Source organism: Elgaria multicarinata, chromosome 22 (assembly GCF_023053635.1).
Source record: "Elgaria multicarinata webbii isolate HBS135686 ecotype San Diego chromosome 22, rElgMul1.1.pri, whole genome shotgun sequence".
NCBI lineage: Eukaryota > Metazoa > Chordata > Lepidosauria > Squamata > Anguidae > Elgaria > Elgaria multicarinata.
Window position 1 is genome coordinate 6,710,702 of NC_086192.1, and position 15,576 is coordinate 6,726,277.

The 15,576-nt window shown below is 48.8% G+C and overlaps 1 protein-coding gene across 15 annotated transcripts in view; it reads left to right on the forward strand.

Annotated features, from left to right (window-relative positions):
• Positions 1-15,576, forward strand: part of MSI2 (musashi RNA binding protein 2) — a 529,178-nt gene that overhangs the window by 415,459 nt on the left and 98,143 nt on the right. For all 15 annotated transcript variants that reach the window (XM_063146636.1, XM_063146638.1, XM_063146640.1 and 12 more), the window contains exon 9: positions 1,035-1,149. In XM_063146636.1, the coding sequence (XP_063002706.1) occupies positions 1,035-1,149 (115 nt within the window). The remainder of the gene's footprint in view (positions 1-1,034; positions 1,150-15,576) is intronic.

The following is a 15,576-nucleotide window of genomic DNA, read 5'->3' on the forward strand; positions in this document are numbered from 1 at the left end:
AGTTCATATATTAGGAGCAGGAGGGCGGGGGGAAAACCAGCGATGGATTCTTCCGCCCCCACGATTGTCTGGACGCGGCCAGTATGTGCAACTCGAAAGAGTTCTCAATTCAACCAAGTACCCTGCCATTTTCCCTAGGTTCAGGTTGGTTTTGTGCACTCCTCCAAGGTTATTAGAGCCAGAGGCTTGTAATGTGATGAAAATCGTACGAAGCTTTAAAAGGTAGAGTGAATAACTCGTTATTGGTACATTGCACAAACATCCCCTCCGCGGCAGGGATGGGATTTTTCTTCCCATGCAAAATAAAAGGTTTGCTCATTTTTGCCGAGAGGCCGCGGCTGTTAGTTGCTTGCGATGGGGTTGTGTTGGGAATTATCGTTCGACTTCTCCATAATAACCAAAGTGTTTTCGGTGTAAGAGCACATCCAGATAATCATTCAAAACAACTGGGGAGACGGCAGGACGTTGCTGGTGGGTCTGTGTATAGGGAGATAAGGTAACCTTGCTGCTGTTTCGCCGTGTTTTTTCTGGGTCTGCATATCACAGGTGTTATAGGAGGTGGCTGTTATATTTTTGCAGACACCTTCCATATGACAGTCGCATTAGAAATGATCAATATAATCGTAGTTGGAGAATTGCTACCGGATAGAAAGATGCCTGGATCTTGCACAACAAGAGAGCAGTAGCTGCAGGTTTATTTCAGCAAAGAAACCAGGGCTTAGAGACGCCCTAAATTCCAACGCAGCCTTCCTTGTGAATTGTGATGATAACTCCTTAGCTGCTTGGCTTATCCACGCTCACTCTCTGTGCCTTAGCTGGGTTTGTACTGTACACCTTTTGAAGTCACATTACACATATTTACTCTTTGAAAATCACTTTACACTGCTGTCCTATTTTTAAAGTTCACATGTTACGGAAGAGCAATGCTAAAAATAACTCCGCCCCTCCCCCGCAACTTAACCAAGATCAGTTCAGCGTTTGACATTTTACATGAATTCATTTGCATCTCATTTGTACGTGTTTCTGCTTAATAGGTGGAGTGTAAGAAAGCACAGCCTAAAGAAGTGATGTTTCCACCAGGGACGAGAGGAAGAGCTCGTGGGTTGCCATATACCATGGATGCTTTTATGCTAGGGATGGGGATGTTGGGTAAGTGTGCAAGAGATGAACAACTGGCAAGAATGTATTTATGTCTTCTGTACATATTCCGAGACTCTGGCCTTCTCTAAATGAGCGATTTATAGCACGCGCATGACTGGCCCCTAACGGAAGTTTGTGGGTCGATTACATGATGTTGTCAACAGCCAGGATGTCTCCTGTCCTTTCCCCCCATTATCCCGTTTTCCAAAAAGATGGGAGATAAACCGGAATAAACCCTTAACGATGCGAAATCAGCATGTAAAACTTGCATTGTGCTATGAAGTTGCCAAGGAGGGGAGGAAGGACTTTAAATGGAGGGAGAAGGGGGTAAAATGCCTCCCTACATCAAAGGGAGGCAGATCTGATCCCCATGTGTCTATTCAGAAGTAAATCCCATTGTGTTCAATGGGGCTTCCTCCCAAGTAAGTGTTCCTAGGGTTGCAGACTTACAGCACAATCTTACAACTACTCAGATGTAAGTCCTGGCTTTCCTGGGGGCTGGGAAGAAACAGAGCAGCCCAAGTTAAGCAATGAAAACAAGAAACCCACCCACCCACGCGCATGTCCCGTTGATTCAAACCACATGTCTGCAGTATAAAGGAGCCCATTCTAATACTGCAAAGAACCCGAAAGCAGAAAGCCACAGTAAGGATGCAGGTCCTTGCAAGTTTTTTCTTAATATCTGAGATTCCTGAATTGTAATGTACAATAACTGAACTATTAGCAAGAATATACCTGTCTTTGGGGTACATGTAACGAGACTCAGAGGTTCAAAAATTGCCTGATTTGTGCAAGAGACAACTGTGTGGGCGATGGAGCCCAATAATCCTTTCTGTGTTAAAAGACAAACACATATGCATACACCCTTTGGAATATCAAAATTTGCATTTAAATGGATGTTTCCAAAAGGCCGTTCCACTCACATTCACACAAAAAACAGAATTATGGTTAAAAATGTTCATTTCTCCCTTTTTTTAAAAAAAAAGAAGAAGAATTGAGTCACACGTTCGTAAAAGTATCTTTGACAGTTCAGCACAGATAATTAAAAATCTTCGTGGCTTTAAATGGCATGCAAGATGGAGAAAGCCCAGAGTGAGGCATAATAGCGTAGGTTGTAGCAATAATTAGAAGTTCCAAGGGAAAAGGACGGTATTTGAATCCAGACCGTTGTGTCCAGAAAGCACTAATTAAACAGGATAAATGGTATTTAATGGTGAAATTCTATTTGTGTGGCAGGTCATCTCAGTTATAATTGGCTCTCATTTGTTTCTTCTTCTTACATTACCTGACAACTGCTTGGTGTGTGTGTGTGTGTGTGTGTGTGTGTGTGTGTGTGTGTGTGTACTGTATAAATAAATAAATAAAATGGAGAGGGACATCTACCCACCTGAGAGGCTGCTTATCCACCACTATTTTTCTTTCTTTCCCCTAGAAATCTTTCATTGTTTCTCCTCTCCCCCCCCTTTTTTTTTTTTGGCTTCGTATCATTGATTTAGTTCCTTGGCAATTCCTGTGTCATACTCAGAAAGTGGTTCTAGCCAATGCTGGGCTGTACTGGGAAAGCACCGGTCCTTGGGCCCCTCCCCCAAAGACATAACCCTTTACAGAGAGACCCTTCCATTTTGAGGTGTGGCTTTCCTTCCGTAGATCACCCCCATTTTAAGGCCTCCGGGCTTACGATCAGCTTAGCAGGACGTCCCACAGAGATGGCCATTAGGGCTGCCTCCTTTTGGAAGCGTGGAATGAGTGGATGAAGCCTACTAGTCCATCTAGCGCAGCCTTCCTCAACCTGGGGCGCTCCAGATGTTTTGGACTGCATCTCCCAGAATGCCCCAGCCAGCAGAGCTGGCTGGGGCATTCTGGGAGTTGTAGTCCAACACATCTGGAGCGCCCCAGGTTGAGGAAGGCTGCTCTAGCGTGTTGTGACCTGCTCTGCTGAGCACACGCTTTCCAAGGTCAGGCCAGAGCTTCCTTCCACCCCATCGTTGCTGTTAGGGTGACGCCAGGGATGGAGCCTTGGAGGTCTTGGGTGCAAGGTGTGTGCTCAGTCGCCATTGGGAGGAAAGTTCTCTGATTTAGGCAGCCGATGGCTTCACACAAATGCCCTGCGACGTGAGGATGCCCCCTCAGATCACAGACCTATTTGTCTGCTTGATTTTCCTCAAACTTTGAACGTGGGGAAGATGGTTCCAAGGGGATTCTCCTCGCCAAACGAAGCGTCTTGCCTGATGACCACCGGGCAAAGAAAAACCAAACGGGGGGACTAAATCCCCTTGACACTGCGGGGGGCGGGGGGGGGGGCAGGATCAAAACGACAGCATTGTGCTCCTGCCTTCCAGATGTGAGTTTAAAACGGATGTTTCCCCTCCTCTCACACGGGGTGATCGCTTACACATGTCCAGAACACATCAGGCTGACCTCCCCATGCTTCCTATACAGCCAGCCCCATTGATCTCGGTTTGCCCATTTCAAATGTCTTCTCTTACAAAAGAGATTGTCCAGACTTCTGAGAAGCAGAGAGGAGACTGGTCTCGCCAGATGCAAAAACACAAAGGCCTTTGCAAGTAAAGATTGCTGACTATAGTTCAGAGGTTCTATCCTAGATCTGAAACCTGCTGTTCTATTAGCCCCTAAATGTAGCAGTTTATGTTCATTTCCCCCCTATTTGTCTTTGATTTGAATGTGGTTTCTGCGGTAGGGATCTGAGAGCCCTTCTCCATAAAAGCTTGCAGCCCTGACCTGTAGCTTCTCCCAACTCTTCGGCCAACTCCACGAACACCCTTTATAGGCAGGGCCCACCACGAAAGCCAGGAGACATTTCCCTTTTCCCGATGTTGTTCTGTATCTCATACCCTGATGGCAAACAGTTGGAATATGGGTGTTAAAAGCCAGGACTCACCACTCTTAATCAGAATGACGAGTTTAACCCCGAGGGCATGTTCATGACTCTGTTGCATTTGGATTTAGCTCTTGGATTATTTTAGTCATTAAAATTGAGCTGATTGTGGCAACCGCAGGCTGGCGCCTCCCTCGGCTGAAAGGAAGTGACATGTGTGGGTTTTGGCAGACCTCCTCCTGCCGCACAGGTACCTGTTAGTGCATGTAGAGTGCACGGATTCATTAAGGGATCCAAATTGGTTCTGTTCCACTGGTTTTTGCAGGGTGACTCCTAATGTGATCTTATTAGATTTTAAATCATCCTGACTTGCTCTGAATGAGTGATTGATTCATGATGAAGGCCAGATGCTTAATTATCTGCTCCAGCTCTTCGCCGGCCCCCTCCGCCCCATTCCGCGCTCTGGGTTGCTGTGATGGTGGCATCGTTACGAAACAGCCAAGTTGCAGCAGATATGCCCAAGCCTGTCTGGTCCATTATGTGCACGTATCCCTAGTTGCCTCTAACAAGTCAGCTTCAAGGTCGCCGGCTGTCAGCGGATTCTCAGCGTGCAATCAAAATCTTCCATTCCTGACCCATCAGCTGCACAGCGGTGAAATCCCACCCATGAACAGAAGAAGGGCGTAATTAACTCATCAAGCAGAATTAGCATAGGGAGGCTGTGATGTGGTCTGATATTTCGCCAGGATCCCAAAGACCTTCCGTTGCACGATTCCATTGCTAATTCTAGGAGAACGGGAACCAAGGAGAATTTGAAAGACCCTTGGAAGCCTTTGTCTCCAAGGTTTGGAGATCATCTTCTCCAGATGCTGGTGAGGGGAAGAGAGGCTCATCCGTGCAACGTAGCCAAAGATGATTGCCTTAACGTGACAAACCAAGTAAAAAAGCAGAGTCTGTTGCCAGGTTTCCTTTCAAGGAACGGAGTATGTGACCCATTCCGGGTGATCCCCATTCTGGCCTTCTCCAAGGCTGCTTCTGCGGGAATCGTTGCAAGAGAGCCACATGATTGACGTAAAGCATTTTGCTGGCAGTTGCCTATAGAAAAAGTAAGGGAATTTCCATGGAAAGGACTGATCCGTGCCCTAGCCCACAAGGGCTGTGGATAGCTTGCCTGCAGGATAGCCTTGTGGTCCCTTCTGCCTTGTGGTCCCTGATCCTGTGGTCCTTTCCAACTCCACAGTTCTACGATTCTTTATCGAGGAGGTATTGCTGCCTGAGCTTTTCTTCAGTCAGTGGCTTCCCCCATTTGGCTCTGGATGGTCTCCCACTGGACCCTTGTACCGCCTAGATCACTCAGAGCAATGCTTTGTGTCCGTGTCTTGAAAGAAATCATGGCAAACCAGTTTAGATTTTCACCAAAGTTGCATAACTGTTTGACCAAACAAAACTCCCCCCTGTGAAATACAAAACTCATGGCTCATTCGGGGTTGATGTGGTAGACACCAAGCCGTCGGCCAATGATTTGAGAAACCTCCCGCTGTTGAAAGGGTCGGGATATGCAATGGCCATTTTATTGAACTATCGTGATAGTTCTATGGACCGCCTGATAGCAGGGCCAACGTGAGTTAAATTCTCCTTTTAGAAGTGAAATAGCAGGTCCAATGTGAGTCGATGCCTGAATGACCTGGGTTCAGATTAGGCGTTTATTTTATTTATTTATTTATTTATTTATTACATTTTTATACCGCTCAATAGCCGAAGCTCTCTGGGCGGTTCACAAAAATTAAAACCATCATAAAACAACCAACAAGTTAAAAATACAAATACAAAATACAATATAAAAAGCACAACCAGGATAAAACCACGCAGCACAATTGATATAAGGTTAAAATACAGAGTTAAAACAGTATAATTTAAATTTGAGTTAAAATTAAGTGTTAAAATACTGAGAGAATAAAAAGGTCTTCAGCTGGCGACGAAAGGAGTACAGTGTAGGCGCCAGGCGGACCTCTCTGGGGAGCTCATTCCACAACCGGGGTGCCACAGCGGAGAAAGCCCTCCTCCTAGTAGCCACCTGCCTCACTTCCTTTGGCAGGGGCTCACGGAGAAGGGCCCCTGAAGATGATCTTAAGGTCCGGGCAGGTACATATGGGAGGAGGCGTTCCTTCAAATAACCTGGCCCCAAACCGTTTAGGGCTTTAAATGTCAATACCAGCACTTTGAATCGGGCCCGGACCTGGACTGGCAGCCAATGAAGTTGTAAAAGGACTGGCGTAATGTGATCTCGCCAGCCAGTCCCTGTTAGTAACCGTGCTGCCCTGTTTTGTACCAGCTGAAGCTTCCGGACCGTTTTCAAAGGCAGCCCCACGTATAACGCATTGCAGTAATCCAAGCGAGAGGTTATCAGAGCATGGATAACTGCAGCTAGGCTATCTCTGTCCAGATAAGGGCGCAGTTGGTATATCAGCCTAAGCTGATAAAAGGTGCTCTTTGCCACTGAGTTCACCTGTGCCTCAAGTGACAGTTCTGGATCGAAGCGTTGTCACACTCAGTTTGAAACTCTGTGTTAAATATATTTAGCGCATCATGTAGTTTGACCCCTAGGCCTTCACAGGTTCCTTTTTGGTCTCACAACCATTTATTTATTTATTTATTTTATTACATTTCTATACCACCCCATAGCCGAAGCTCTCTGGGCGGTTTACAAAAGTTTAAAAGCAATGAACGTTAAAAACAGATATACAAAAATTTAAAACCATCAAAAGCGTAAAAACAGTATCGATTAAAAAACAATATCGATTTCAAACAACTATTCTGGGGTCAATTAAAAATTCAGCGAATGTTGTTAATGGCCTGGGAGAAGAGAAAAGTCTTGACCTGGTGCCAAAAAGATAACAATGCTGGCGCCAGGCGAGCCTCGTTGGGGAGATCATTCCATAATTGGGGGGCCACCACTGAGAAGGCCCTCTCCCTTGTTGCCATCCTCTTAGCTTCCCTCGGAGTAGGCACTCGGAGGAGGACCTTAGATGCTGAGCACAGTGTATGGGTAGGTTCATGTCAGGAGAGGCGTTTCGTCAGGTATTGTGGTCCCAAGCCGTGGAAGGTTTTATAGGTTAAAAACCAGCACCTTGAATTGGGCTCGGAAACATATAGGCAGCCAATGCAAGCGGGCCAGAATCGGTGTTATATGTTCAAACCTTCTGGTTCCAGTTATCAATCTGGCCGCTGCATTTTGCACAAGCTGAAGCTTCCGAACCATCTTCAAAGCACATTGCAGTAATCTAATTTGGAGGTTACCAGAACATGGACAACTGAAGCTAGGTTATCCCTGTCCAGATAGGGGCGTAGCTGGGCCACCAGCCGAAGTTGGTAGAAGGCACTCTGTGCCACCGAGGCCACCTGAACCTCAAGGGACAGAGATGGTTCCAGGAGAAACCCCAAGCTACGAACCTGCTCCTTCAGGGGGAGTGCAACCCCATCCAGAACCGGTTGAACGCCCCCCATCCGATCAGAGGAACCACCCACCAGCAGCATCTCAGTCTTGTCTGGATTGAGTTTCAGTTTATTAGCCCTCATCCAGTCCATTGTCGCAGCCAGGCACTGGTTCAGCACATCCACAGCTTCACTTGATGAAGATGAGAAGGAGAAACAGAGCTGTGTGTCATCAGCGTACTGATGACAACGCACTCCAAAACTCTGGACGACCGCACCCAACCATGAACTATTCATACAGGACCATGTCAGTGCAGAAAGTATTTGGCATATTGGCCCCGAGGAAATTCAAAACCAGGCAAGGTGGCCAGTTTGGGGCCGTGAACGTACACGCTTTGCAGCTGCGCAAAGTCGTGTAACCAACCTGGGAGATGCAGAGGAAGACCACTTCGTTCCTTAGTTTCTGGAGCCCCACCTTGCTGAAATTCCCCCAAGGCTTTTTAAGCATCCTCTCCGGCACTGTAGGGGAGTACGGAGCAACAAAAGGCACGTCCTGTTTGCTTAATCCTTCAAGAAGCGGAGGACCTAGCGCGACACGGAGGACGTCCTTTGAGTAATGGGCCCCCGTCCCATTCTCCAGGTAGCTCTTCGAGAGTGCGCTTCTCTTTCTGCCACCCCCCGCTGATCCGAAGTCTTTTTTCATCCTTTTGTGAGACTCTGTGCAGTGGCGGGCCTCTTCGCTGTGATCATCTTAAACACAATACCTGGCGCTTTGAACTCCCCGGCTTCATTCCGGGCTGCAGAAAGCTCAGCCTGTGAAATTTATACCTCCGGACCCACTGAAATACTACCTGAGGTGCGTGTCTAATTCCAGGAAATCTTTGGCCGGCTTTTTAATATTGCTGTGGGAGCCTGGCCCCGGCTCTGCATTGGTGCACACGTCCGGTCTGTGCGGGCGGCGCTCATGCATAAAAGAGGCTTGTGCCCTTCAAAGAAAGTCATTTCCCCGCCCCCCCCCCCCCCCCGGAGAGGAGAGGTCCCTGGCGCGAGAGCAGAGGAAAGGCGAAGGCGGGCTTGGGACCGGTATAGCACGGGCTCCACTGGGTGCCAGTGGAAACCAGCTCAGGGACCCAAATCGTGGGTTTTGCAGAGCAAGGAACAGAAAGGTCGCTCGAGCCAAGACCAAGGGGGACGGAGGGTTCTGGTCTGATCTGCTGGCAAAATCCAAGTGGAAACCTCTCCCGTACTTGGCCTGCCCCCAGGGGTGTAGTTTCTGTGCCTCAGACGGGAAGGAGGGAGCGCTTAGATGTTTAAAATGTATTCTTGAGGTCAGCTTCAGAGCCTGCCCCAAAGTAGTGCTCTTTTGATGCATTGGCCAGCAACTCCCAAAATTCCCCAGCCAGGCTCCTGGAGGATTATGGGAGGACCAGGTCGGGGAGGCCCGGCTTAAAACTTTAAGGGTCTAATCCTATGCTGTCTGGGGAACGCTGGGAGCTGTAGAACTTTTTTTCTGTCTAACCATGCATAGGGTTGCGGCCCCTAAGAAACTGAATGTGTGATGCACACACCAAAAAACGTGAATGTGGGGAATTCAGGTTCACTTCTGCGTAATGGGTTAATAGGGCCCTGTGATTTCTTTTTTGCATGGTCACAAGGCGACGCTTGACTTCTAAGTCGGTGGAAGGAATATGTCAGGCTTTGCTAGTTTGAGAGTTCCAACAGCTTGCAAACACGGGCAGTTGCCTCCCGGTGGAGTTGCGTGTGGAGGGTCCTTTTCTCTTCAGCGAGTGCCTAAGGCAAGCCCACACCCCATCCACCAAATGCAAACCTTGCATTCAGCCAGAGTTGCCAGGACCTTTGGAACACAGGAAGCTGCTTCATGCCAGGAGCTTGTCTGCATGCCCTGTATATCCCATGGTGGCTGCGCAGTGGCGCTGCGTTGCTCCTACGACGCAGCCGCAAACTCGCAGCCACCCTGGGCTTTTCCCCCAGGACCACGCTTTTAAAAAGCCACTGATTGACCGCGACTTTTCCCTTTACTCCTTCTTTGATCTGTCTGTTGGTGGTGGCCTCGCTTTGCACTGAGGCTGGGGGTATTCCAGGGGTATTCGAGGCCCAGGATAGGTTGTGGGGGGACACAGCAAGGCCGGGCAGGGAGCGGGGTGGTTGAGTTGAATGGCCACCAGCGCTGCCCAGAAAGCCCACACTCCCCTCCTACCGTGATTTGCTGTTCCCACCCCGTAGCTGTGATGCCGTGGGGTTTTGAAGGAAGAAGTGGCCAAGCAACGTCGCCAAGACACCCCTAGGTCAGACCCCACCCCCAGGCTAGCCCAAGTTGACCGTCTGCTGTGATTGGCAGGTGCCTTCTCAGGTAGTGGGGGGGGGTGTCTTCCCCATCTCTTGCTGCCTGACCCTTTTAACTGGATGTAGCAGGATTGAACCTGTGCTAAGATCCCTCCCTTCACGGTGATGGTGGACATTTCCTCTGCCCCATAAATAAACAGAGCAGAAGAATGAAAGAATGGTTTCTGTGCAGCTGAACGGCTCTGCCACTGCTTGGAATTCCCCCTTCTCCTGGGTAAAGTCTGCCAATGGCGGATCTAACCCTGTGACTCACAGTCGGTGCATTTACTAAGCAATGAAGGCGGCCCTCTTATGCACATATAACTAGGGAGTGATTCCCGCTGACGAGGCGTACATCCACGTAAACATGCACAGGCTGCGAGTGGTCTTGTTATGGGAAACAGCTCTGCGGCGAACGGAAAGGTAAAACTAACTCAGCTGTTCAGTTCCAAAGGGTCTGAACATGTCAGGCTTCCCCGATCCTTGATTTCAAAATCGATACAAGCAAATTATTCCTTCCTCGACAAAATGGAGCGGGCGCCTGGCTGCTTAGCTGCGATCTGTGATCTGAAGGGTGAGGGAGGCATCGGGAAGGGGCGTCAAACGCGGAACTCTCCAAGTCACGCTGAAACGTAAGAACATCAGGAGAGCCCTGCTGGATCAGGCCAAGGGTCCATCTAGTCCAGCCTTCTGTTCACACAGGGGCTAACCAGCTGTCGACCAGGGACCAACAAAGCAGGACATGGCGCAACAGCACCCTCCCGCCCATGTTCCCCAGCAACTGGTGCACACAAGCCTTAAGTGGCCCCAGGGAAGCTGGAGGAGAGAGGCTTCCCCAATAATCCTCTCAGGTCATGGGATGCTTTAGGGTGGATTCCTGCCTTGAGCAGGGGGTTGGACTTGATGGCCTTGTAGGCCCCTTCCAACTCTGCGATTCTATGATTCTATGATTCTGTGGTCATTTCAGCAACCGATGGCATGAGGTCTGATGTAGGCCCAGGGACGGTGCTGAGCAATCCCGGACTTTAGAACATTTCCAGGAATTCCCCTCAGAAGGCTCGTCCTTCAGCCTTTACCTCAGACATTGTGGTGATTGGCACCTGGCCTGCCCCAGGTTGGAGGGGATGCCCTCTGGTGCCACCCTCCTATATCAAAGAGCCCCTTGGCAGGCTGACCTGCTGGCACCAGTGGGAGGCATTGGTGGGCCTCAGAGCCCGGTGGTTGAGCCGTTTTGTTTTCCCACAATGCTCAGTGCAAGCGAAGGGGGAGGCCAGCCTGACCAGGTCACTTCCCCCTCCCCGCCAGAAAGGACGCTTGGCTCCAGCTGTCAGTTGCCGTGGGCAAAGAACGCGTTGGCCTCACCCACTGGCCTCAGGAACAAGACCCACCAGCTTCGCAGTGAAATGGTGTTGAATCTGAAGACTCGGCCTTCCAGGGGTGTCTGTCGACGGCCTTTGTAATCCAGGGATCAGCGCCAACGGTGACCCCAGGAGACCTGCGGACGTTCTGTCAGACCACAGCCAACCATGGGCCCTTTGCTGCTGACAGAAGAGCAGGGTTGCCCCAGCGTGGCTGTTCCCGATAAGCAAAGGAGAACCGAGCGAGGGAAGAAGTTATGTTGTGAAAAGCGTGTTTGATTGTTGGTTTAGGCCTGTACTTTCATGGGTAGGAAGTTCTCTCTTCAAGGGAGGTAATCGAGGCAAAGCCTTGATTTTTCAGTTTAGTGACAAGAGATAATTACTGCAAGATTGATCATTCGCCAGAAGTACTGAAGCAAATAAATTGCTCAGTACCCATTGCAAGGCGAGGATGGCGGCTAAATGGGAAATGGCGGATAGGCCGGCCAGCCCATAATTTGGCTTGATGAAGCATCCACATGGGCATGGTGTTAATGTGCTATTGATATTCAGCCAGCCAATTTCCCCCCGTGCAGATCAGGCTCTGACTCGTTAGAGCAGAGCTGGGCATCGCGGCGGCAAATGAAGAGGAAAATTGAAGTAATGTTGTATTATAAATTTATGATTTCATCTGCCTGACCTCGAGAAATGTTCTGTGATAGGATATATGGATGAGAACCACTGCCCACTCAACTGTATATTTTGTCTTTGTTGTTGGAAGTGATGCAGTTTCAAGGCGGTGGGGAGCGCGTTAGTGGGGGCACGGGGGGGCAGTGACACAGGTGTCCTTATTGTGTTCGCTGATCCTGTTTGATTGGCTTCAAGCCTCTCTTCCTCGTTTAAATTGAAGAAAGTTTTGTCATTTGTGCTTCCTGGGCCCATGGTTCTTCTGAGTCTGGTTATCTCATCGACGTAAAGACTCCAAATAGATAAAAGTCCTCTTCAAAGCCCTATGAGGAGAGACTGAAAGAACTGGGCATGTTTAGCCTGGAGAAGAGAAGATTGAGGGGAGACAGGAGAGCACTCTTCAAATACTTGGAAGGTTGTCACAAAGAGGAGGGCCAGGATCTCTTCTCGATCCTCCCAGAGTGCAGGACACGGAATAACGGGCTCAAGTGACAGGAAGCCAGATTCCGGCTGGACATCAGGAAAAACTTCCTGACAGTTAGAGCAGTACGACAATGGAAGCAGTGACCTAGGGAGGTTGTGGGCTCTCCCACACTAGAGGCCTTCAAGAGGCAGCTGGACAACCATCTGTGAGGTATGCTTTAAGGTGGATTCACTGAGCAGGGGGTTGGACTTGATGGCCTTATAGGCCCCTTCCAGCTCTACTATCCTATGATTCTATGATTCATCCCTTTCACAACTGGGAGCTGAAACTTGGTGGCCTTTGTCCTGCACCCTGAGAAAGTGCAATGTCTGCAGCCTGAACAACATATTGGTTATGTAATGTCCCCCTCCCTGTGACCCCTTTTAAGTGGGGGAAATCCATTTCTAGGGAGGGGATCAAGATCAGAGAAAGCCAGTCCTTCCACATTCCCCTTTCCATCTTGGCTTTTCCCCTTTGTGGAGTTCCAGAAGTTTGTGGAGGAGGCAAAACCTGTGTTTCCCCACAGGAAGGGGGCACTTGGGGAGCAGCTCCTTGGAGCAGGGAAAGGGTTAACACCCCCACCCGCCACCCCCACCGCCATGATTCCAATTGCCTTGATCCCTTGGGGCAGGCAAATTGGGGCCTACATTTCCCATCAGTTGTCGGCCAAAACACCTGAAAAGGGGGCGGGGGGGAGTTGCCCACCTCCAGCTTTAGAAAAAGTTTGGGAACCGCTGGACCAGATCCATGAGGGAATCTTCTTATGTTCTTATGTTCCATCTCTTTACTTTGGGAGCGACTGTATTGTTCGATCATCCAGCTATTAATTGTTGGAAAACACCATCTCAAATGCAGTTTGGCAAACTCATTACTCCACTGACCCTGAAGTGAGTCCTTATTAAGGAGCAAAACAGCATCTGATTCAAAATGGCATTTCATTGTGATCCCCCACCCACCCACCCCGTCGGTCCTGCTGGATGTCGCTGCCGCTGTTGGAAATGCATTCGTCAATATTGTTGCTTGAAGAGAAACGTTGTGCAAAAACGTACCTTTGAACAATCCGATGAATTTCTGGCAGAACTACCTTGTGAATCCGCACCGTAAGGAGACAAACGGAGCGTTTGCCTGTGTTTAAAGCTACAGCGGCTTGTTTGCCCATCGCTGTTCTGCGTTGGGTGCTCCGATCCATCCTTTCATAATTAGTAATCAAAATTCATTCAAGCGTTTAATGTTCCACCTCTAAATGATGATTAATAGCAAACAATATGGACGTCTAAATCTCATCTGAAATGGAAGGGACATGCAATGTTGGCAAAATAATTGAGCATGTTGCATTGCAGCACAACAGCTTTGTAAAATAAAATAAAATGAACGCAACTGGAGGGATGAACCCTCGGCAAAAGAACAAATATTGTATTAGGCCACGGTGTGCTCAGAGCTTGAGTCAGGTGAAAATCAATAGAAAGATTCCCCCAGATCTGGATTAGATCCTTGCTAAAACACAGAAGGCACTTTCGTATTATGCGCTTGCCCTCTGTAGGAACAGAGGTTGGCTACATTCCTCTTAGGGTGTGTGTTTGTGTGTGTGTGTGTGTTATGCTAGGCTGGAAGTGCCCACACTGCGTGCTGAGCATGGTGAAACACAAGAAATAAATGTGAAGATTAAAGGCTCCTGGGAGGCTAAACCTCCTCCCTTAAATGGAGGAGGTTCCTTACTGTCTCTCTGCATGATTCACTGCTCTGTCACCACAACTGCTGGGGGCAGATAGTTCTGTAGTGGGCCCAGTTGCATGTTCCAAACACTCCCCATGCAGCATTTGCACAGATTTACCAACTCTCAAAGGAGGATGCCCGTTGCCTCCCTTTATGACCCACTGCTTTGTGCTTGCCTCTTTCCATTCAGCCTCTGCCGGGCTCAAATGTAGGCAAACTACATTCAGAATAATAAACATCCGGTACTATCAAAAACACATCTCAAAAGTAGTCCGGAGCACATTTTCAAATAAAATCGCCCCAGAGGCTCCTGGAGGCAGTCATGTTTTCACTACCTGCCAAAGCCATGGGAAGCAGAGGAACCAAGCAGACTTCCAGCACTCCATTGGGGCCATAACCAGAAAGGCCCTGTCTCTGGTGACTGCTTGTTGCACTTCTGACGGCAGTGGGACACACAGAACAAGGCATCCAGTGTTAATCTCAACCCTAAAATAGATTTATATCTCTTCCTTTCTCTTATTCGCCCCTTTCATTTGCTTTCTGGAAAACCAGGTTATATTTAAAATAAAAATAGAAGGGTAGGCAATGGTGGAACACCTGGTACATGAAACCGAGGGCTCTGTCGACTACATATGAAATAGCTGGATTCATCCGGTTCTTTATATCCTTAAAAAATTCAAGCCAGCTAACAAAAAAGAATATATAAATGTCACAAAATACGAAGGGAAATTGCAAAAGGAATAAAAGCAGCAGCAGCAAAAAAAAAGCAGAAGCTAGTAGCAGAGGACCAGCAGCTGAAGTGAGAATTGTGAGGTGTCAGAAGTCATAGTATCAGGGAAGCACTTGGGTCGCCTAAGGTTAATAACACGTTTGAACAAAAAGAAGAGGGCAATAAGAATCATGGTCTCACGCACAGAGATAATGGCCAGACTCCGTCAGAAGGACAGCCTGCAACGAGGAGGACCTCCCTGCCTTTTACCAAGTCAGACAGCTGGACATCAGGAAAAACGTCCTGACTGTTAGAGCAGTACGACAATGGAATCAGTTACCTAGAGAGGTTGTGGGCTCCCCCACACTAGAGGCATTCAAGAGGCAGCTGGACAACCATCTGTCGGGGATGCTTTAGGGTGGATTCCTGCATTGAGCAGGGGGTTGGTCTTGATGGCCTTGTAGGTCCCTTCCAACTCTGCTATACTATGATTCTATGATCCATCTAGCCTAGGATTGTCGACGCTGACTGGCATCGGCTCTCCAGGGTTTCTGGCAGGGGTCTTTCCCAACTCTATCTAGAGATGCGAGGACCTTCTGCCTGCAAAGTGGGTGCTCTACTGTATGCCGACTGGGGATAATTGGAGTTGGGAGTCCAACTCACCATATTGGGAGGGCCTACGCTACACTTTAATCAGCTCAAAAAGGATTGCTTCCATGTCCCCTTCCATGCGAATACCGCGCGGATTTCAAGTGGGATTAGAGGTTTTCTCTGCAAAGGCGTGTTCCCACCGCCAGGTCGGGTCAGGAGGAAGAGTGCGGAACCACCCCCTTCACTTGCCAGTTCTCCCCATCCAGTTTCTCCTTAGCAGATGCCAAACCCACTCAGATCTACCTGAGGGAGAGAGATTTGCAGA